Below are 23,411 nucleotides of genomic sequence, written 5' to 3'. Positions count from 1 at the left end.
GTAGAAAAAATACTATTTTTCATCTTACAGTTTTCACATTTGTATAATTTATAGAACCTCATAAACAAATATCAAAAGTTTTTAAGGTATTTATATTTTGTTCTTCATTTTCTCTACTATATCATTAACTCTGTCATGTTTTTCTTATATGTTTAATTTCATGTCTTTACCTTTTCACTTACAGTTTATCTTTAATTTTCCTTTCGGATTCTTTGTCTATTATCTTTTATGCCCATACATTAATCGATGCCTCACAGGGCATTATAAATGTATTTTGGCAGACTTCCCAAAAAAGATGTACTGCTGAAACATGCCATCTTGTTTGTAACATTTCAAAATCCAGGCAACAGGGTAAACCTACAAAAATCATTAAACTGTTGAAATATAATTTTTAAAACACACATAATACATAATTAACTAAAATATAGAAGTAAGACTTAAATACAGTTTAAATGTTTGTACGTATAACATATTCAGGTAAGAAATCACCATACATGCTGCAGTTGATAAAGCAGACAACACTATGAACTGCAGTTACATGTACATCATGAGGAAACTGTCTGCCAAATTAATCATTGGTAGAATATGGTGTAAACTGAACTCTTTATAATGACTGAATACCCTTGTGTCGACTAACTACATTGTAAATAGCAAGGCAGAGTACAGACATTGGGCATGACAACTGTTAAAGGTTGGAAAATTTATATATTTTTCACAGTAAATACAGTTATAGAACTCTAGGTCTCACTGACAGTTAGGTCAAACACTTATCATAATTAGTATGTAGAAATTCCTATACATTAGCAGCTCACATGGATGTTAAAGTCAAGATTTTTTTAAAGTGGGTAGATCACATGACATAAAAGGTGCAGTTTAAATCTGTTTTTAAAGGTTTCCTTTTAAACAAGATAGTTAAAACTTAAATAACATAAAAATTTAAATTTTAAAATATAATATTACTTTCATTAACAGGAATTGATAGCAAGGTGGTTTAATTAAGTTTTGAATGTAACTTATGCAGAAAGGAATTTAACAAAGGCACTGGTAGTCATAGGGTTAAAGTTTTTATTTGTATTTGAGTGTCAGCATAATATGATCATAGTTTCTCAAGAAAGTATAATTATTTGTGTCCAGTACTTGAAGTATAGTACAACTAAACATCCTGTGTTTCAGTACTGATACTATCCTATTTCTATTTTGATGATGATTTGTAACTCTTAGAGTATAATTGCTCCCCTCAATTCAAAAATATTTAAAAATTATATTTTCTTTTATCTATGAAAGTAACGATTTTCATTGCATAGCAACTAAAATATATAAGCAACACAGACAGATCTCATTTGGTATTTACTTCCAAACCGTAGAGTGTTATTTGTTTGTGTTTTAAAATCAATACATGATTGGAATCTTTAACAAATGGAATAGTAAAATAATTCGCACAGAATAGTTGAAATATCTGTCACTGTTATGTCTTTATCAGCTGATTTAACCCTGCTTCAGTAGTATGTTGATACTAAGTATATTTTAATATTGGTATATATAATAATGTACAAAATTCTTAGATAATTTTGAGCCATAAGTTTTAAGATGTGCTATTTTTATTTTTTAATTACCTTCTGTTCCTTAGTATTATTCCTGGTTTCAATACATTAACCTCAAACTCTAAAATTAATTTTATCCTTGAAAATTAAAAATGTGAAAATGATTTTGTATCTTGAAGACTAGAGAAAAATATTCATGTGTAAAAAATATTATCCATGTTTGTTTTTTTAATACTGTCAGGAGAAATCAAAGAGAAGAACAAAAAATTGGAAGTAATCTGTGCTGAGTTAGATAAGAACAATCAGTGGAAACGATTGGGAAGCTTCCTTGGAATTGAGGATGAAATGCTAAACTTTATTGAGAAGCTATTTGAATGTAACAAAAGTCCTTCTAAGGAAATAATAAAAAAATTTCAGGTGACTTTTCTTTTGACAAATGAGCTAAATAATTTCAAAATCTCAATTAGTTTCTGTTTTTAAAGATGGAGAACAAAACTGATAGTTTTATGAATTATTTAAAAACACAGTTTTCTATATACTAGAATGTATTTGATTTGTTATACACATGTACACCCTGGATGACCAACTAGTTGTAATCAGTTGAAATAAGTAGAATTATCTCACAGAAACCAACTGTAATGTCACTAGCATGTGAAAATGTCCTAGAAAATCTGTCTATACCTTCACTAACAAGTAAAAGTGTGTTAAACAGTCCCACAGAAATTACCTGTAACCTCACTAAGATATGAAAGTATGTGAAATTAATCCATAAATACCACCTGTCACACACTTAATTGCAAGTGCATGTTAAAATGGACTGAACTCTTTCCATTTCTTAATATAATTTTAAGTGTGCTGAAATGTGCTATCTTTATTACAATTTTTGTCACATTAGGAATGTTCTTATGATTTTCTGATAAATGTGCTTTAGAAGAAAAATCAACAGCTAATCCTTGTGTCAAATATTGTTATATATTCCTTTCAGTAAAATTCAAAAGCTTTTTATTCACAGGATCAACAAGAAAAGAGTTCTCCAGGTTCTGCTGAGGAAGCTTTAGAAACCATACTCAAGCTTGCTGGATTAGACCACGTTTTAGACAGAGTTAAAGGAGAGGAACTGAAAAATTAAACCTTGTGAGTGTGGGTAAAGAGTGCATGATAACTGCAAAATTTTTATAAGGTCAAAGAGAAACTTAAATTTCAGCTACTTAAATGTTAAAAAAATCAAGTTGTAAGGGTAAAAAGACTGTAGATAATATTTATGAGGAAACTGAATATTTGAGGTACAATTATTTAATGTATGGAATTACAAACTTCTTTATTCAAGTTAGAACTTTATGGAATTTGTTCAGACACAGATGCAAGAATAGTGAAGTGAATGAATCACTTAAGATGCTTATAAATCCCATTTTGTTAAATACCTTAATTAACACTTACTAAATTTTCAGTGAGCTCAAACGATTGCATACAACAAAACATCACCTAAAACCTATTCCATGATGTCTTAAATGAATGATATATTTCACACTTTGTACCTGTACCTTTGATATATGAACAATGAAAGAAAATTGGTAAAGGAAATTAAATTCTTATTGTGAAAGCTTCAGTAATGTATAATATTGAAGGTCTTAGAATTTAATACAAAAGAAACCAATAAATATTAAGATCATAAATTTGGAAGAAAATTTGTTTTACTTCCAGCAAAACTGTAAGTGGTAATTGTAACAGAAGATCAAACTACTGAAAAGCACATGTGTGTACATATGTATGTATGCACACACAAAATAAATCACAAAGCAGGAAACTCCTATACATAAAGTGAGTTTCATTCTTTGTAATTTACCTTTTAAACCCTACATGATTTTTAGCATTTTATACATGTGCACGCATGCACATCTTTTACATTTTTGTAATAAAGAAAGAAATTTTCCACAAAAAACTGTAACATGTTTTTTCCTCCTTTAATTAGGTTAAATGTTAAGTCATGTTTACTTGAGACTGTGATATGAAAGATATTTGTATACATTCATTGTGCATTTCTTTTAATTGGGTGGAGTGCAGATCTTTGATTTATCAACCTTAAACCCTTCAAAAATGAGTTGTTATATAAATAAAACATTTTATGTAACTGTGTAAAATGTGATAATTTTATGATTAATGCTCTGATGGTGTGCTACTGTGGTTTTATGCAGGAGTTGTGACACCTAATCAAAATAAATTAATGTATTCCATTCCAGTATTAGGTTTTTAATAGAAAGAACCTATAGACTAAATATTGAACTGGTAGGTGAATTGGAGAGCAACAAATATATATTTTTTGGAGGAATTTCAGCTTTCTTTAGGGTACTTCTGTTAAAAATATATTACAGTATCATTGGACACTAATTATGTTTTAATGCCTCTCAGCAAGGCTATAAACATACATTTTTTGAGCTTTTATAAATTCAATCAAAAATCTTTTAGACAAATATTAATGTGTGATTTTTTATTATTATTGAAAGATTTAAAACTGAAAAGATATTAATTCACACACATATACAAGTATTATTTGTTTTTACAAATATAGTGCTTAAAAGTAAGACTAAGACAGGCTAATTTCCCAAGTCCTCAAATTCCTTCATTCATTTATGTATTTAATGATCTATTACATTTATTTTTAGCATCTGACTCATTAACTTTACCTTTGCCATCCCTATAAGTTTGAGAGCTTAGTGTTAAAAAACAAATATTTCAGTACTCACAACAGGCAATACACAGATAGTCCATTGTGTAGCTTTGTGTTTTATCTATGAACAAACAAACAATTTATCTATAAACATATCAGTATAACTGATCAAGAAAACTAACTGTTGCAAAAATAATTCAACAACACAGCAATACCTTTTTTAGTGTAAAGGAGAGAATGTGTTCTTCAAAGTAATTGTGCTGTTTAAAACTACATTAAATAAAATGATTATATAAAGTATAGGGAATGGTGCAAGCTACCACCATATCTAACGTAACATATAATTACTTTTACTGTTAATACACAAACAATATTAAATGTATTAAAAACAAAGTATATAAAAGTAATAAAATATTAAGTAACATTAGCATGTGTAATTGTATAATTCAATGGCAGCCATTGCTCCTCCTGCACTCTTGCTTCTTCAGTCTGCCAGCTGTAGAATATGGGAGACAGGAGCTATGGAGAGAAATCTTATGATAGTCCTGACTGTTGTTCATAATCCTATGAAGCAGTAGAGGCAGATTTCTTCTTGAACAAGTCTACAAGAGTGGTCTGGCATGCCTTGCACTCTTGCTCAAAAAGGAGTTCTTTAGAGAGGAATAGGGAACCAAGCACAGCTTGCCTTACACTGCAGCTATGCTCAAAATCTAGGTCTTTATCAGAGAATGCATCCAACAACTCTGCAAATTTGCCAAGAGTCTTTGCTAAAAATTTTCTTTTGAGAATCTTTCCTGCTGAGTCTCTTTTCTAGCTTGTTCAGCCATTTCCTCCAACTCCTCATTTGTTAATCCCTCCCTCTGATAGTCAAGTAGATTCTCACATCAACTTCATGTAGTCCTATTTGATTTAACCATCTTGATGATTTCTCTGGTTATCACTGACAGTCTCCTCAGCAGAACTAATGTAATCATTGACAACCTGTGGCCATACCTTCTGCCAAACACCATTCATTCGGTTGGCCATAACTTCTCATCATGCCTTTTTGATGTTGGCAATTGACACCATGATGTTATGTGAATTTCAAAACTCTCTTACTGAATGTTTATTTTCTCCATCAGTAGTGTTAACTAGCTGATTAAACGTGTCTTAGATTACATGCCTTAAACACACCCATAGGCCCTCAGTCCAATGGCTGAAGCAAGGAGGTGATGTAGAGTGAAAAGAAGACAATTTTAACAGGCAAGTGTCTGGAGGCTTGCACGGTTCTTTGTGCAATTGGGAATACTGTAAAGCAGTAACAGTGACTTCAGTTCAAATTCTTTATCCTCACAATAGAGTTTAACACCAGAGCAAGAAATGATTTATGAACCATCACTGACAACATCCTGTATTGCTCATGCCTTCATATGACCTCCATAGGTAAATGCACCTTAGAAAAACTTCAACAATCTAGGTGTTTCAGAGTGCAACTTAAATCACCTAAAGCAATCCTGCTAAAGTTTGAGGCAATCCTTGGCATCCTAAAAGCCTGAAGCAGGCTTCTCTTCATGGGAGAAAATAGTGCACTTCAAAAAAAGTATTTCAATAACTTATTTAGGAAATCTTCCTGCTGCTGTGGTATCAGGACTAACAGGTTTGCTAGTAATGCATGTGCTGTGAAGACTGCACCATCTCTTAAAATTGTAAAACCAACCTTGACTCACTGCAAAAGATTCTGTGATTGTTACCTTGCCTTACTATTCTTTTAGGTGTTCATAAATCCTTTATGCATAATGGTGGATTGGCTCATTGGGATATAATATTAAATTTGATCATCACTCTAATGCACTAACAGTTTTTCCATCAAACTACTTGGCAAACATGTTAATTTTGTAGCAGATAATAAAGTGCTTGGTGTACCAGATGGTTTTGTCTTCTCAGCATATACTAAAACTGTTTTAATTGTTGATGTATTTAAGCCTAAATCATGATTATCAACATAACTCTGTTGCTCACCAGCTTGAGGTTTCCATATAACTTCCAACTATTTACATACACTTTGTCTTCACATGCTTTTTATTTTCCTGACATATTGTTAAGTAAGAATGATCACATTACGCTAACTCCTTTCTGCAAAATCTTATAAATAAAGCCCATGTTAGCACAATATAGGAGACTAGATAACTGTCCTAAGTAGATGCTGATCTCAACACATGATGATTGGCTGGAGAAGAAACAGGAATTATATCATTTTTTTGTTGTAAACTATTGAGAAGAAATGTCTCCAGAATGAATTGCATTATATCAAAGTTGTGTTAAATAAAATTGCATTGATCATGGTATTACTGCATTTCAATTAAGTACCTGCTTCTTGTGGTATTACTGATAACAGAGATACAATCTGGTAAAGCAGATTCAAGACCCCATTGATATTTGACACCATTTTGAATTTTACTATAGTACTTGTACCTGGTTTTGGCTTTTTAAACTTGAGATTAAAGGTGGTATTAATGTACTTAGGTTAATGTGGCCAATCTAAATGCATTTTGCTTGATACAATTCATTAACCTCTTGTGAATAATACAGAACAAATAAATTGATGCTATATTCATACTTTGATACTTTGTAAAATGTGGAAAAAAGGCTTTACTTTTTTTACCCATATTTTTATTATTACTTGTTAATCTGTGTAAAACTAGAATGTTACAATAAAGAAAATCCATAAACTTGTATTTTAGTAACAATTTTCTAAAAGCCAAAACTAGTTTAAAAGCTTGTTTTATAATAGTATTTTTCACCAACAATCATTTGAACAAATTTATCATATATGGATAGAGGTATAAAGGTTTATTTTGATGTGTGATTGTACTCTATTCTGTTTGTTGATTGAAGCTTGGTTATCATAAATGATTTTCAAAACTTAATATTTTTTACATCAGGCACAAATCTGACATTTTACAAATCACTTGCATTCAGACAGCAAATTAAAACTCAAATGTAAGAAGTGTCAAATCACCAGCAATTTGCCTAGATTAAAAAATAGTTTTCTAAAATTTATAAACCTAAGCTGTTATGGTATGAAATGTTTTATTCAAGAAAATTGTGATTTTGTAGTTTTAAGTTTTCATGGTAAATACTTAAAATTTGTTTCACATATTAATGTCTTAAGAAACCAAAATTTGCCATTATTTAACTAATTCTAAAAGCCTGTATGGAATTTTGTAAGGTAAATATTAGCTGGTTTCTTGAAGTAACAAAATATTTTAAAGTATTGTGAGATTTAATAATAAGATTACCATATTTTTTTTAATATAAATTCAGTGGGTTTGTCTGGTTTTGTGGGGAGTGAATTCTTTATAGGAGGTGTCTGTGACTTGTTGGCAATAAATTTTAACAATAAGTGGGCATCACACAATTCACTTGTTTTAAAATAGGATGTTCAAATATATGCACAAAAGTTTGTTACACTATCAGTTATCACTTTTTTTTTTGCACAAGTCCACACAAGTTGATTCAATTATTTTAAAACACCCTTTGATAAAACAGATTATACTGCACAAAACTGTGATACTGTAAAATCACTAACTATCAGTTATCACTGTAAATATTTTTTTCATCAAAGTCCATGCACATGGGTTCAATCACTTTAGAACACCCTACAAGAAGACAAATTATTACCCTCCTCCTCCATTATTACAATACCAGCTATGAAATTCACTTTAGAAATTGCCCATTATGGCTAAATTCACACACAGACTAATCTTGCTTTTTTTTTCACTTTTACATTCAAAAATTTATTTGCCCTAATGTGGTGGCCTATATACGTATATACTGCCTCCTAAGACTTAGAACTTTCCGCAAACTATGAGATATTGCAATACAACAATACTCAATGAAATAATTGGAAAAAACTTAGGTTCTATTAACATGATACAATATCAAAACAATCAGACTAGTGAACTACACAATGTATGATTTGAACACAGTTAATGTAAACAAACCTGCAAAAATACTAAATTTAACACTCATGCTTTATAAGTATCTAAATTGCAACTCTCATATTAAATTTAAATGAAGCAGTCTTGTATATCTAGCAGGCTTAAATTCCTCATTTCTTTCAACCTTGATTTTTATGCAAGTCAAAGTGAACTATAAGATGAGTATAGAGGAAGTGTGGCACTACAGTGTTCTTTACTGTATGTCAGCAGAAGAAATATAAAGGTGGCACAGTGAAGGTGTCCAACACCCAGAGGTAAAACATAACTTTGCATACCCCCTCTCCCCAATAAAATCCCAACTTTCTCCACCATTTACAATCTACCTTATAAGTGGTTCAGTTGTCTCTTGCATGATATCAAGACAAAGTTATGATTTATTCTTCATTAATCTGACTAATAACCTAATTAAGGTCCCTGGTTCGTTTAACAATATGTTGCATATTATACTCTACGTTATTTTATAAATGCACCATAAATCTCCTGATTGGTATTATTACAAGATATTTGTATCTGAAGTAAAATTACTTGGACACCAAAACTCCATCAACAGCTAATAAATACATCCTTAAATTGTCAGATGTTCACAAAATTTCCTATCAGATTGGAAATGTTAGTGTATCTTAATCAGTATCATACTGAAAAGCTAAGGGATTTTCCTAGGTGTGATATTTCTGATTATATACTAATAGCTGATGTTAAACTAACAAAAACATTTTAAGGAGTCTTAGTCTTTGGGAAACAGCTAAATTCTGGATAAACCGGTTGCTAATTTGACACTTGCTGGAACCAGTGCCAAGAAGCAAGTAAATGCCCCCCTCTCATTATGCCAGTGAGACAACAAAAGTTAGCCACAAAAACAATATGAGAAGTTATACTTTTATTACATACACAAAACAACAAACAAAAGGTAGAATCAAACTTCCAACAACAGAGACATTGTCCTGTTCTGCCCGATACCCTTCTTTCCTGCACATAAAATGAAAACGCCACAATGGATTGTTTTTAAAGCTGTCAACTCCTAAATCAGTATTAATTTGTGTCATTTTCATTTATAACTTGAACAGTGTTTAGTCCACTACAAGACAGAATGAATTAAGACATATTATTCTAATATGTCATCAGTATCTGTCCATCTAGCCTCACACACACAATTTGCCTTAGTTTTCTTTGTTATGTACTGCACCTTTCAAGTTACATTGGCATAGACACATTCTTCACTAACATCAAATTTAGGGAGGGTGGCTATATTCCTACCATTTCCCTCTACAAATTTCACAACTTTCAGCTTAAATGCTGTTGAATATAATTTATATGACCTAATGGGAGGCGATATGTGATAAGATAGGGTTTTTTTTCCTTTCATTGAGAACATATACTTCTAGCAAAATTTGAAGTGGGTCAGTAATACACAGGCTTGTTTGTCAATTAATTATTAAGCATGATTCATTCAGCAAATCACATGAATGATCATTTTCACAGCTAAAAAAGTTGTATTTGTGTCAAAAACTATGGTAATTTTCAGAGAATTTTCCTTCTGCTAGGTTTTCCTTACAACAAAGACAATCTTCATATACTTGATAGTAAGTTAAACAGTTTTCTTACACAAAATTGTAGGAAGAATTCTAGGGTTGCAGGTTTGGTTCTTACTGCCACCAAACTTGCTTGTTATTTCAACCATGAGGGAATTTTAGTTCCTTCTGAGTTATGCCATAGCTGCTAAGATTATCTTGCACTATAATTATGAACTGCTAATCAGAGAAAAGACAAAATGGCCAGCAGCACCAAATTCCTACTATTAGGCTACAATTTTTACCAACAAATAGTGAGCTTGGCCATAACATTATAATGTCCCTATAGTTAAAAAGGCTAACATGTCTGGCAGTAGATGTCAGATCTGTGACTCTCAACTTAGGAGGCAACCATCTAACCAGGCATGCCCAGAACACAATGCAATGGTCAATCCTGTTCAGTGGTACAGTCCAGTACAATGTTAATGTCCTATTCATTTCTTCAATAAATAATGAAATCATAAAATTCATGTATTACTAAATTTTTCATATACCAATCCATTTATTTAGGGTAACAAAAGAAAAAATTTTTTTCTATGTTACCGTTCATACCATATAGATTATATATATAAAAAAAACCAAAAAACATGATCAGTTCTGTAAAAACAGGCTCTAATTCCCATTAGGGCTGATTATTTCCCAGTAAAATTACATACGTTTGCACTCTAAGTTTATTTTTCCTTTTTACAGTGGAAATGCACCTAAAGTATTCCTCTGCTTCATTGTGAGGACGTAACTGTAATTGTATAAAATCATGAACTTGATATTCAGAACTAAGAGTACATAAGTGATGCTAACCATTAGTAATCTCACCAGTCAATATCATGTTTAGTTTTATTCTGATCTGTAATCAGTATCATGAACTAATTTTTATTTTCATCAACAAAAATGCAGCACTTTTATGAGTATTTGTAACGAGAAACCCACCGATTGATATTAGTTGTATTTTCAGTTTCAGGTTTTATTCTACTGTAATATAAAGTTAATAAAGTAAGTTACTTGATAATTGTACCTGAAGATGTCTGACATACTAAATGAAGAGCACTTCAAAAATTAAAATAAAAAAAGAGTTTGAAATAGGTTTCATCGATCTCCCAGTTCTGGTGCATATTACTGTTGACATAAATATTATATCATCTTACGGTAATCTAAAACTCTTTTTGAGACATTTTGCAAATCTTTTATCTAGTGCTTACAAAGCTTCCTGTCATTAAACTTACGAAAAATCTAGTAATAAATACTTTCATTAAAAAATGAGAGAGAACTTTATAATGTGTTTTTTATATCCTTGTGATTGCGGTTGACTTGTTACTAGTGCATAATATTATAGTAAATGTCATTTGTTATTCTTTTACGTTTGAAAAAAGAAAAAGTAAACTGAATCCAATAATGTGTTGCTGTGTTATGCTATGGGAAACAGATCTTATGCAATGAAAACATGCCAAAATAAGATTTTAAAAGAGTAAGATTACTGATACTTGTGCTTAAAAAAAAGCAAGCTTTCTGTCAAGTTTATCTGCATTATTGATGTATTTAAATAAGTACTACAGTGTGTATTTGTGTTTTCTGCATACTATCATTGGTAAAAATTAACATTATAATCTTCTCTTTCAAATCATATGCAATAAATTTTGTATTTTGTGTACGAAGCTATAATAAAAGGTTCACAAAACATAAGTTTTATTTATTTGGACTTTCTATATATCAGGTACAATTTGAGAAGATGCAACAAATGAATTTGAACGACTATGAAATAAATTTTATTTGCAATATTGGCACAATAATAGCCACAAAGTAAATTTTGATCTACCAGCTTTCCCATATACAACACTAACGTAATTGGTGTCCACTGTATTTACTACGTAAGCTTTCATCTTTTAAATGCTAACATCATTTAGCAAACTAGATATCACAGCACTTGTATTTTCTAAAAGAAAGCTCACTTTTAATATTACTACGACTGAATCTAGGTACACATGTACAGGTTTGAGAGATCAGTCAAAATGTCTTGGATGTAAACACTGTTTTACACATTTGCAGACACAAATTAGGTATGTGATACATAAAGTTCACATGTACTTATAAATGAAACAACTACAATCCTGAGCAACAGGACTATTGAAAAGAAATAGTAACTGCATTGTAATAGACATTGTACATACTACAGCATATTAACTTATAGCAGTCTACAAGGTATAATCCAAATAAAATAAACTAGTTACTTCTTTAAGACTTGTCAGGTGTGAAAGAACATTCATCTCTTAAATGTTCAGCACAAACTTCAGAAAATTCTTTACATTGACTATACCTTCTCTGTCACTGGAAATTCACAAATACAAAAATATCCTTAGTTACCCTAGTTTGAAACACCTTTCACAACAAGTTGTGTATATCAGAACAGCTTTCATATTTTCTGATATTCGTGTTTAGACACCAAAGCTTCCAACAACCGCAGTCTTGCTTTTATGTGCTAAAAAAAAAAATTCTGTTAAAGGATACTCCAGATATAACAAGCATGCAAAAAATAATAAAATTACTGGTTTTATGAATAGCCTTTAAAATATCCACTATATTATTACCATCTGTATAATATGTGTGTAATTTCTGATTCAAAGTAACTGTTTTTGAGATGAAAACTTTCAACCTAAATAAAATTGTTTATAATGATTTTAATAAAGAATATAATGTCACAGTTTTCAAAATATGCAAAAGTTAATGCAACTTTACAATGTACTGAAATTTTAATGTTTTTGCTCATTGGGAAGTGGCTATTAAAAAAAACGTTTAATTTACATTCACAAAATCAATATTATTTTTAAATATTAACATTTTATTATTGCAATTTACTCTTAATAGCACAGTGTGTGTGAAATTAATGCTTCAAATTGATATCATAAAATGTTATAATCTATACCTTTCAGATTATTTAATATTTTCTATATTATAGCATCATAAAATAATGCATACTAGTTTATTTCATTTGTAGATTAATGTTTTCCTGTAAATTTTATTTATTCTAATTGTTAAGTAAAGGTAATGGTTTATACATAACAGTGGTTCAAATATATCAACGTAGTTTTCCAGTGTTCCCTGACTTCCAAGAAAGCTACTGCATGTACATGGTTCACTTAATACATATTATAGCAAAAACTACCACTGTCACAAATTACATTAAAACTAAAGATGTGATTATAGAACACAAGCAAATATATATTCTACTAAAGTAACATTCACGTTTTCTGACATTATTCACATTATAAGTAAAACCAAACAAAATGCCTACTTTATATTCTCCATACACAGACTCCATTGTATTTCTATCTTCTTTTTGCACTTTCCTAAAACATATTTTAAAAAAAAATTGTTAAAACGATGCATACCTGTTTTTTTATTGGTCTTCTAGGTGCAAGTAAAGTCAAAGTGCAGTATTGTAAGCATTTTACAGAATTACATTTAAAAATAATTAATTTACTGTATGTCAATAAACATGATTTCAAAATATAGTTTATAATTAAAAGTTTAATAATATATGTTTCAATTTAATAATTAATTTACTGTATGTCAATAAACATGATTTCAAAATATAGTTTATAATTAAAAGTTTAATAATATATGTTTCAATTTAATAATTTCAAAAAGAAATATTTAAATAAATTTCATTTCTATGTATTACTTGACTTCTTCACTTTCTTCCTCTCTACTAATTTACAAGTTTCTGAGGATTTACACATAAATGTTAGATATCATTAGCTAAAATGAAAAGTCTTCCTGCTTTGACAAGTTATATACCATATATTGAAATTTGCATGCAACACCCTTCCTAGTGTACGTTGTTGTGTTTAAAAAATGTAATTCATCCTAACATTTGTTAATGCATCATTTAAACACAGGATATATTAATTTACTGCTTTCTTTATGAGATAACTCATTCTCTTAATCTGTTTTGAGTTATTCTTTGTCAATTTCACAGGTTGCTATCACACACTATGTTTCAAACACGTGATGAAAATATTTTTATGCACATGTAGGTCAGCTAGAAAGCCCATTAAATAATAATAGTTTTAACACACTGATTTTTGTTGTGTGAATATTTTGTGTTGCAAACTTAAAATAAATGAAAATTATTTAAACTACTACCAATACCCATCCAAAACAGTAGGGCTAATTTCCTTAAATATTTTGAGAGCAATAACATACAAGACCTACACATAAGTATTAAATTTTGTGCATGTTTTTAAGTATGTTTTTTATTTACTGTGATAAAAGTAACTGAAACAGAATATTTAGAAAATTATTAGGTTAGAAAAGAAAAATTAACAGAAAATACTTGAGAGCACAAACAAGTCTCATGAGCATAGCATGCTGTAATTAGACCAATCATACTGGTAACTCAGTTCTGTTTTTATACAAAGGCTTCTTGTAATAATTTGCTCTGGCTGTAAAGCAAAAAATCAAAATAATCAGAAGACTCAAAACTGTACTGGTTTGACTGTAAGCATAAATAATATGTAATTATCTTCAACAATATCAAATCATTTTAGAAAAGGAAAAACATAATTTAGTTTTTTGCAATTTTCTGCACTGGTTACAAGGTTAATTACAGGACCTGGCGTATGTTACAGAGTTAGGACAGAGAAATACAAAATATAGTTTTGCTGAACAACTTTTGATCTTTATTTAAGAGTAAAGGTTATACAAATGAAATTCAAAAACTGTATAATAAAAAACGTATATATTTATTATAATCTTTACATATAAATCACCTTGTGCTTATACTAGTCTGAGTCAAACTCTGATTCCTCAAATTCAGATATCTTTATAAAAATACTTCACTTGAAAATATGATCTAATTTTTTGTGTACAAAATCTTGTAATGTTTACTAAAAGTTTTCCAAAGTTTTAAAGATACACTTAAAACAGTAAAACTTATAAAATATACAATTTCATGGTTACATGATAGTTACAAGCAAAGTTGGTTGAAATGAACAAGTCTGCACTGAGAGAGTTAAACACTCAAAATAAGATGCAAGTTAATTGCTGAGAAACACCAATGAAATAATGGACTTTGGTTTAACACTGAAAGGACTCCCCTCCTTGTATTTTAGTTTTATAATTTCCTTCTGCATTTATTAATATTTCATTACATGTTATATTAATTTTTTCAAAATGAATTTACTCCATATTTTATAAGTTCCCATGTGTGCATTTTCTAAAAAATTCCATTTCCTCCTTTGAAAGTTTTATAAAGTTTCAAATAAAACTTAAATTTTAACTTTACCTTCCATTCTGCTTTAAAAAGTCATCTTCAAAAGCACGCAAAACCCTACGTAATCTTCTTTTCTCTGTTCTTGTCTGATGCTGTTGATGCAATAACTCAGACCTAAAAAACACACCTTAACAAATTAACATAAAAAATGACACTGAACTAATGTGGTAGTCTCACAAATTATTAAATGTAATAATTTTACAATTTTTAAAAATATTCAACATTAAGTTTTTCACTAGTCTTTTGTTCATAATGAATAAATATTTGTGCAAGTTGGATTTAAAATCCATCATTAGTCTGCACAATCAATAAACATAATTATATATAATATTGGATCTTACTCTAAATTCTGTATTCTCACTATGTTTCATCATTTAAAATAATAAGTTTCACTTACAAAGGAAGCTCGTGTAAGTTAGAACTGTCATATTTTGGAAGGACATCAGGCTTGGATTGCTTCGTCACACCTTGTTCAGTGATATTAAGATCTGTAGGAACTTCTTTTGTTACTCGTAAGTCCGTCTCTGGGTCAGCAGATGGAACATGATTTTCTATAACAGGAACACAAGTTGGTTCTTCTTCCTGCTTCAGAAACAACCACCAAGTAATGATGGATTAATGTATTTATTTGCATCCATACTTTACCCTTAGACATAAGAGTTAATTTCCAATTTGAATTCAATGTTGATGTAACTTCAACCTGAGGGAAGATGTTCACACTGAGGATAAGAATGAAAATATATGGCAGAATATTGCAACCCAGAATTATCATCAAATAGATCTGAAAAAAAAAAAAACTACTGCAATTTTCTCATGCTACCTAGTCCTTAATGTGCCATGTTAAATACACTAATGATTTTGTGCTTTAGCAATCATTTTACCTAGGAGAGATAATAATGCACACATAACATTTTCCTAAACTGAAAATGTATTTCCAATAATACTTACCTCTACTGACACTATAGCTGCTTTACAATGTCCACAGTTTCCACTTTTTGCCCATCTGAGTATTGAGAATTCTTGCTCCAGTGTTTTATACCTCACTTGAATGTCTCAGGCAAATTCTAATTTGCAAATGTTTATATTAACCTCATTGTGCCCTCTGTTTAAGTTATCTATATAAGCACCTCGGCCCAATAATAATCATTTTTTGGGGCATAAAAGAGCTATTAATGGAGAGGCAGGGTTGGTGAGTGTCAGTGGAGGTGAATAGTGATGGAAATGCATATTCAGTTTAATAAAATATTATATTCCAAAACAAACCATCCATTGACACTATAGCTAGAATCTCACACTGAGAAGGTGGAGGAACCAGTGCAGACATGATTCATACAGAAAGCATCTGTATCGAACAGGAATGTACCAAGAAAAAAAGGTACAAGAGTGGGGAACTTAAATTAAATCCATAACAGGAATGCTCTTCACCTGGAACTTGAGTCCTTTACCAAAAGTGGAATATAACATGAGTAATCATCAATACAGGCCAGACTGCCAAGGTTCCACAACTCAGGGTTGTGATACATACATCCCATGTTGGTGGGCTGCAACATTATGTACATACACATACTTTGATTGGATCTCAACCTGTAGCCATAGAGTGACACGCTTCACACCAGTTGAATCATAATGAAAAAATAAGCAACACTTTTGTGAATAAAGATTCTCCTACACCTGAAGAAACACAAAAGACAACACCCCAGGCATGAAGTGATGGGATCATTTTTGTCATACTCAACCAAAGGAACAGAACTCCTCTGGTCTAGAATTATGAACATTCAACCTCACTCCTCAACCAAGTGGATGAGGAGTATTCCACTTGGCTCTGGAATTGTGAAAAGTACATGGAACCTGTACTCAACCAAGAACATAGGAAGGGACCACTTTGCATTTGTAATTATGAGGAGATAATGAACCACCTTCTACGAACAATACACTATACAAGCATTGGTCAAATAGAAGGAATATGTGTTCCCTAACTGGATGGCATTGTGTCAAATCTGAACAAGAATTATAAATAGATTCCCACAGAGGTTGGTGCCATTCCTACTTGCATCTAGGAAAAACATTCATGGACACTTGTAGGAAGATCCCCAACACTGCCCTCTTCTCCAAGAGTGTAGGAACACACTCAACTGTTTTGGAGGAAAAGCCTCTGTCTATCACCCCAGCACCAGCAAATGGAAACTAGGGATTCTAAGTATTCCTGAGCTCCACTAGTAGAGTTTTGGAGGGATGGAGGGGTAAAACATGAATAGGTGAATTGAGTTCCCTACATTTTTAAAAGAAAACAATTCCTAATTTATTCAACCAGAAAATCGGTGGGAAAGTACAGTTACTTTTAGCTTTAATCATGACTGTCCACGAGTGATGGACATACAGTAATACTATTGTCAGGCACCTAGATGGTATTATGGAACACCCTATTTTGACCGAGTCTGTTGCAACCTGTAGTAATTATAGTGAAAGCGGTTGCCAGTACAAAATTAAGAAGAGAAAGTATACCAGTCTGGACAACACTTGCCACAGAGTGGGATCCAGTGAAAAATAGAGGCACTATAAATAAAACAGCATACGATTGAGGTAAATATTCACCTCCGGGTAATGTAAAAGATGTGGTCAAAATAGCTACAGGGGATAGTCAAAAGCCCATATTAATGGCAATCCACACACCAGCCTGCACAATGTCTTCCAAAATGCATTTCAACTGGGTAGCTATTGACATAAAAATATGAAGCTGTGGTTGTCTCAAAGGAATGAAAAGTTCAAGAGATACTCATATACTCAAAAGAGAGAACCATCCATGCAGTAGGAGAAGGAGACAGAAGTAAAACCATAATGACTCTTTCTATGGCTCAAAGCCTCAGAGGGGTTGGTTGAGCACAACTTAAGTATTGAAAAACACACCCAAATGAATGAGACATTGCATCAGTAACAAAATAGATTTCTCCAATATCATAAGGAAGCCTGTTTTTGACTTTGAAAGAAGAATCTGACTGTTATTCTGCTAATTGATGGGATGGAGCCAGTTGTCCATATAATGATGGGTACACAGGCCCAGGGAATGCAGGTGACAGGAAAAAGCTTGAATAACTCTGCATAAAACATAAGACACTGATGCAAGAAGAAAAGAAAGAGCTCAGAACTGTAACACCTGACTCTTGTGCATAAACCTGAGAAACCTCTGGGTCGATTCTGCCATGATAATGTGGAAATAAACATCAATAACATTGAACTTAGTCATCCAGAGCACTGGTGAAAATTGCCATTATAGGTTGAGAAAAAATCCCATAAAAAAGTGAGGAGGATCTAAAAATTGGTTAAGTCTAAATAAATGTATGATGGGATGCCAACCTCATACCTTCTTGGGTACCACAAATAAATGGAAATAAAATCTCAAAACAATGAGACCAACCACCTCTAATGCCTTTTTTATGAACAACTCTCTTACGGCTTGGGAATGGAGATCCACTCACCATGGATATATTGGCAGTAAGAAGGCAACAGGTTGAGCAGACAAGAGCAGAAGTGGCATAAATTGAGTGACCACACCTGAAGCCAGAACCTAGAATAACCATGAACCCCTGATGAAAGCACATCAAACATCCAGGAAGTGAGTAATTGTACTCCTCTGTTCCCAGAATAATCATTGAGACCACTGTTGTTGATCCACAAGGGCTGATGATTCTCAAAAATATGGATGGGCCCTTTTGTGGGAATCAATAGACCTAAAAACCAAAGGAGGGGGTCAGGAAACACTGCAAACTGATACTCTCAAATTATAGCCAGAAAGATGAGAATCTGAGTACAACAAAGAAGAACATAATGAGCAGTATTAATTTGGGATTCTTACATCTCTGAAACTACAGCAAATAACATGGGTGAAGGAAAGAAGCTTTCCATAACTCCCTAATAGCAGAAGACAGTAACCAGGCCCTTTTTAACAAAGTGTCTCTACCCAATAAATCCCAGCAACAAATCAGCCAGGTAACCAGAGAAAAAAGAGAAGACAATGTGACTGAGGTAGATGTCAGTAAAATCCCAAATCATCCTCCAGTTCTGGAGGGAAACATTGATAAGCTTCAAACAAAAGATACGTTGAAGATAAATACCCGAGAACAGTCGTGAGAGTAAGACAAATAAAAAAATTATATCCATTTAAAGTGAGCACAGGTTCCCACCTAGACTCCCACAGGTCTGTCTACTGAGAATCTAAACACACCTTCTCCAGGCAGTGAAAAGATAATGTTTGTTGATATGATAAAGATGGGGGACAAAGTATAGCTGTCCTGTTGCTTAACTGAGCAGCAAATTTCCCAGCATGAACAGCAATATCAGGAAAAGGATACAAAATCAAGTAGCCATGCTATCCTTTCTGCTAACAAGAAAGGAGTACAGTTAAATGCAATAGGAAAGACCCCAAAACCTCTCACAAACCCAACTAACCAAATGGTAAAAAAGGGGCTGGAGATGGCTGCTCAAAATAATTTTCTTTTGAGGCTGACCTAGTAAAAGAAAGAGCTGGAAAAAGCAACTACAAATTCTCACCAGTCATTCCCCAAGTCATTTCTAAAAGCTTCAGAACCCTCCACAGACACACCCTTGGTCTGTATATATATCTGTCTTGCATCAGATCATATTATGAACAGCTTTAATTGAGAGTAACCCCCTCACCTGGCTGTTGATAAACACCAGATTGCAGAATTAAAATAGAATAGGTATGGTTGATCTCTGTTGTAGAAACATGGGAAATGATACCTGTCATTACGTTTGTTTTTAAATAATGTATCATTATAAACAAAAAGGTAATGTAGATAAACCAACCACATTCAAATGCACATCATAAATAGTTTATAATTATAGTACAACTCCTGTTGATAAAAACGCGTGCTGAATACTTTGTTAAGAAAAAGCAATTATATCATTGAATAAAGTGCTCAGATACAGCAACGAGACAGAAAGTGCATTGAAGTAAGTGGATAAATTTGAAAATTTAGAATTTGCCTAAGGCATTCTAGCAGGATATAAAAAACTGGAAGCAAGTGTTCTAAATATTTAAATTGGAAGAGTGGAAAACCTGGAGATTTAAAAATAGCTACTTATTAATATATGGTGACTAAATTTTGGAATTTACTCTTACATGAAAGCTTAAAAAAGGGATTATATATATTTAAGGTACCAGAAATTACAATATTGGATAATATTTTACTGTTTATTATAAGATCCATATTAAAATTCTGAAATATAAACTACATTCTACATATAAAATAAAACTTTCAATATTAAAGATTATTTTGTTTTCTAATTTCAAGTAAGTACCTTGTATTTCTGTTTTAAAAAATATCAGGAACTTGGAAAGTAGACCCATTTAGCAGTGTAATACAATTTTGGTTTTTAATAAGAACATAATAGTAAATAAAGGAGAGAAATAAAAGACTTATATTTTTAATGTAGTTATAAAACAATAACTTAAAAATAAAATAAAAAACTTATTTTCATTTAGAATATAAAATAAATTTACCATCACAAAAAAGCCATATAAAATCTTCATAGTTAAGAGGCATTATAATAAAAGATTACTTAGCATATTATTTTTTTTATTTTATTAGTAATCATTTCAAACTAACTTTTAATGCACACAAACCATTCCTTCTTCTTGAGGCTGAGGTGATATAAAATCCATAGCTACATGTTCCAGAATTGGCTGTAACTCATAACCTGCATCTTTTCCCTTCCCTCCTAGCAAACTGTTTCTTGTAACTAATCTTTTCAAGGTTCGATATCGTTCATACAAAGGGCGAACCAGTTCTCTGCCAGAAGTAGGTGTAGGTCTTCCATGAATGCTCTCAAACCCAAGTAGAGCTTTTTGGAGGGAAACTTTCTCATCCATTACTTGTTCTTTAGACATTTCCTGGCATCATTAGGTAGTATATATCCGTAAGAAGAAACAAATGAAATGTTTTGTAAAGTTTTATCTTACATTAGAAACTAATAACAGTAAAATGAATCTAAAATCTAATATGTTACCAAGTTTGTTTGTTTTACAGCATATTTTGCATTTGAATGAATAAAATCTGAAAGTTATTTTGTATCAATTATTATTCAACAGTAATACATATAAATTTTTTTTGGAAAATTAGTATTTAATTCAGTTTTACTTAAACAAATGAAGTTCAAACTACTTCATGTTTTAACAAAATCAATGTACATGGAAAATGCATGACTAGCTTTCCAACAGTTGAAAAGCTGGTTTACAGAACAAAGAACAGTTGAGTAGCTACTAAAGGAAGAAACACAACTAACTCCCATTTTCCTTTGCTGTCTAATCTTTTTAATGTCCTTACAATTTGAAGATACTTTCTAATACCCATTAGGAAACATATACTGAATATTAGTTTCATTTAATTTGAAGAAATGTTCAAAAGTTTGTTACATTCAGAATGTAGAAACATATGCTGTGGTGTTATAACTGTGAATTTATGAAATATATCTTCATAAAATTTGGCAAGCTTTTCATAAATATTCAAGTCTTTTGAACAGAATAATTGAAATTTTCAATGAACCATTTCTTCAAAACATTTGTCTGTAAGTTACCTAAGCCTTTTCAAGATCAGTAAGAAGAAAGGGTGATCATGAGGTTTATAATAAAAATATTTCATTTCACCTTATATATTTTTTATAAAACCTCTAGAACTTTCAAAATGAATACCAAATGGTTCCTTTCTTTGGTAAAACTATACTATATCTGTTATTTTATCTACCCTAACACTAACTGATCACAGCCAAAGATTCTTAGTCAAATGTCTGCATATACCTACTAAAAAAGAAATAAAAAATTAATCCTTCTGTAAAGGATATAATGCTCTTTCCATTGGTTGGTACCATGTCCATCACACAATGACACTGGATAGATAAATGCTTTGAAATCAATGGAAAAGTGTGGGGAGGACTTCTCTATGTGGTTTAATAAATTTATTTGTGTCTCAGTAAATCAAAAAGTTAGGTGATTCAAATTTTATGTTCTCATTTGTCATTATATATCATTTGTGTTTCTAATCAGTTGAACACTGTAAGCCATATTAAAGACATAAAATCTATACAGGAGAATTCAAAGCACAGATGAGTCATTTTATATGGAGAAGTGTCAACTGAGAATTTTTTTAAATATTTAATTTTCAAATCTAAAAAAAATTAAAATTTAGATATTCTAAAAATTTGAATCATAAACTATATTTTGATGCCAAATTTACTGATAAATATTAATAATAAAGTTCTTTAGTTAAAATTTGAACGTAACTCTGTAAAAGGTCATGGCACATGCACTATGATCCAGTCATACATAATTACATGAAAAGCTGACAGTAATGCATTTCCTGTCATTTTTCTTTCTACTTTGTCTCCATTCAATTGTTCATTGAGAAGGAACTACAATAATATTCATATGAACACTAAATACTATAACAAAAAAAAGTTACTTGTAAAAAAAATAGAGATTAACACCTCAATAGCATCAGGTCTTAGAGCTAACTGCCTTTCCTCTGATAAATCTTTGAGAACCACTTGCAATGATTCTTCCAGTGTTGGTTTGTATAGTTTTTCTTCACATATATTGTTACGTTCCATCTCTTTGTAGTCATTCCATTCCTTTGAAATTATTTCATTCTCCATATGAAACCTTGCAACTCCTTCCGCATGATCTAAGTGATGTTCTCGCTTCAAATCTAAAATTAGTATTTGCATTTTTAAATACATTTATACATACTATATAACATAACTTGATTTCAAATCATTTCAAAATATTTTGCACGTATTTTATAACAAAAAAAGCTATTTTGAAAATCTGTTCTTATTCACTATAAGATTCTTTAAAAAACATATACTGAATATGTACACTAAATATCACAGTTATATTAACCTATCTGTTTTGCTTTCATATGGATATATTTGGATCTCTTAAAATACATTTTCATTTAAAAAAAAAAAAACAGCATAAAAAGCATTTTCACCATCAGTATTTTTTTATGTTCGCTATTTGATGGAAGTTGCATTGCTGTTCAACAGACTTTTGTCCAATCACATGAGAAAGTACAATAATGACAGGCAAAGACAAACACTGGAAAAATCTAGCATCAAATCAGATTGTAAGAAAAATTTACAGTGACAAGGAAAACACCTAAAGTGTGTGTACACACACACACACAAACGGTAGAGACAGTTGATATAGGTATTAAAAAAGCTTTTATTTGAAAACATCAAACAAGTAATAATATTTCAACCCCATTAAGTTCCCACCAGGTTAAGAATGAGATTTGAAAAAAAAAACAAGTATGATAGGTAGTTATCAAAACAACTGATAAGAGAGCCCCAAGATGACTGACATTTCAGGAGAGAGGC

General features: G+C 31.2%; 2 protein-coding genes across 27 annotated transcripts in view; one reads left to right on the top strand and one right to left on the bottom strand.

Moving 5' to 3' along the window:
* The window catches only part of LOC143256051 (nuclear factor NF-kappa-B p105 subunit-like), a 132,149-nt gene extending 125,231 nt beyond the window's left edge, over window positions 1-6,918 (top strand). For all 5 annotated transcript variants that reach the window (XR_013030979.1, XM_076512697.1, XM_076512699.1 and 2 more), the window contains 2 exons: window positions 1,783-1,958; window positions 2,554-6,918. Coding sequence is in view for 4 of the 5 variants with exons in the window: in XM_076512697.1 (XP_076368812.1) it covers window positions 1,783-1,958; window positions 2,554-2,670 (293 nt within the window). In the remaining variant the exon portion in view is untranslated. The remainder of the gene's footprint in view (window positions 1-1,782; window positions 1,959-2,553) is intronic.
* Window positions 6,919-11,417: 4,499 nt separating this feature from the next.
* Window positions 11,418-23,411, bottom strand: part of LOC143256049 (protein FAM13A-like) — an 84,617-nt gene continuing 72,623 nt past the window's right edge. For 10 of the 22 annotated variants that reach the window (XM_076512684.1, XM_076512686.1, XM_076512688.1 and 7 more), the window contains 6 exons: window positions 22,518-22,738; window positions 20,662-20,928; window positions 15,418-15,605; window positions 15,033-15,134; window positions 13,038-13,092; window positions 11,418-12,224 (listed from right to left, as the gene is read on the bottom strand). In XM_076512684.1, the coding sequence (XP_076368799.1) occupies window positions 12,159-12,224; window positions 13,038-13,092; window positions 15,033-15,134; window positions 15,418-15,605; window positions 20,662-20,928; window positions 22,518-22,738 (899 nt within the window). In that variant the 3' untranslated portion in view covers window positions 11,418-12,158. Of the gene's footprint in view, window positions 12,225-13,037; window positions 13,093-14,081; window positions 14,191-15,032; window positions 15,135-15,417; window positions 15,802-20,644; window positions 20,929-22,517; window positions 22,739-23,411 lie in introns of those variants that run through there. The other 12 variants (XR_013030978.1, XR_013030977.1, XM_076512692.1 and 9 more) reach the window with 10 other exon arrangements.

This window comes from Tachypleus tridentatus, chromosome 7 (assembly GCF_004210375.1).
Source record: "Tachypleus tridentatus isolate NWPU-2018 chromosome 7, ASM421037v1, whole genome shotgun sequence".
Lineage (NCBI taxonomy): Eukaryota > Metazoa > Arthropoda > Merostomata > Xiphosura > Limulidae > Tachypleus > Tachypleus tridentatus.
The sequence above is the reverse complement of the archived record's forward strand: the minus strand, read 5'-3'. Positions and strand labels throughout refer to the sequence as shown.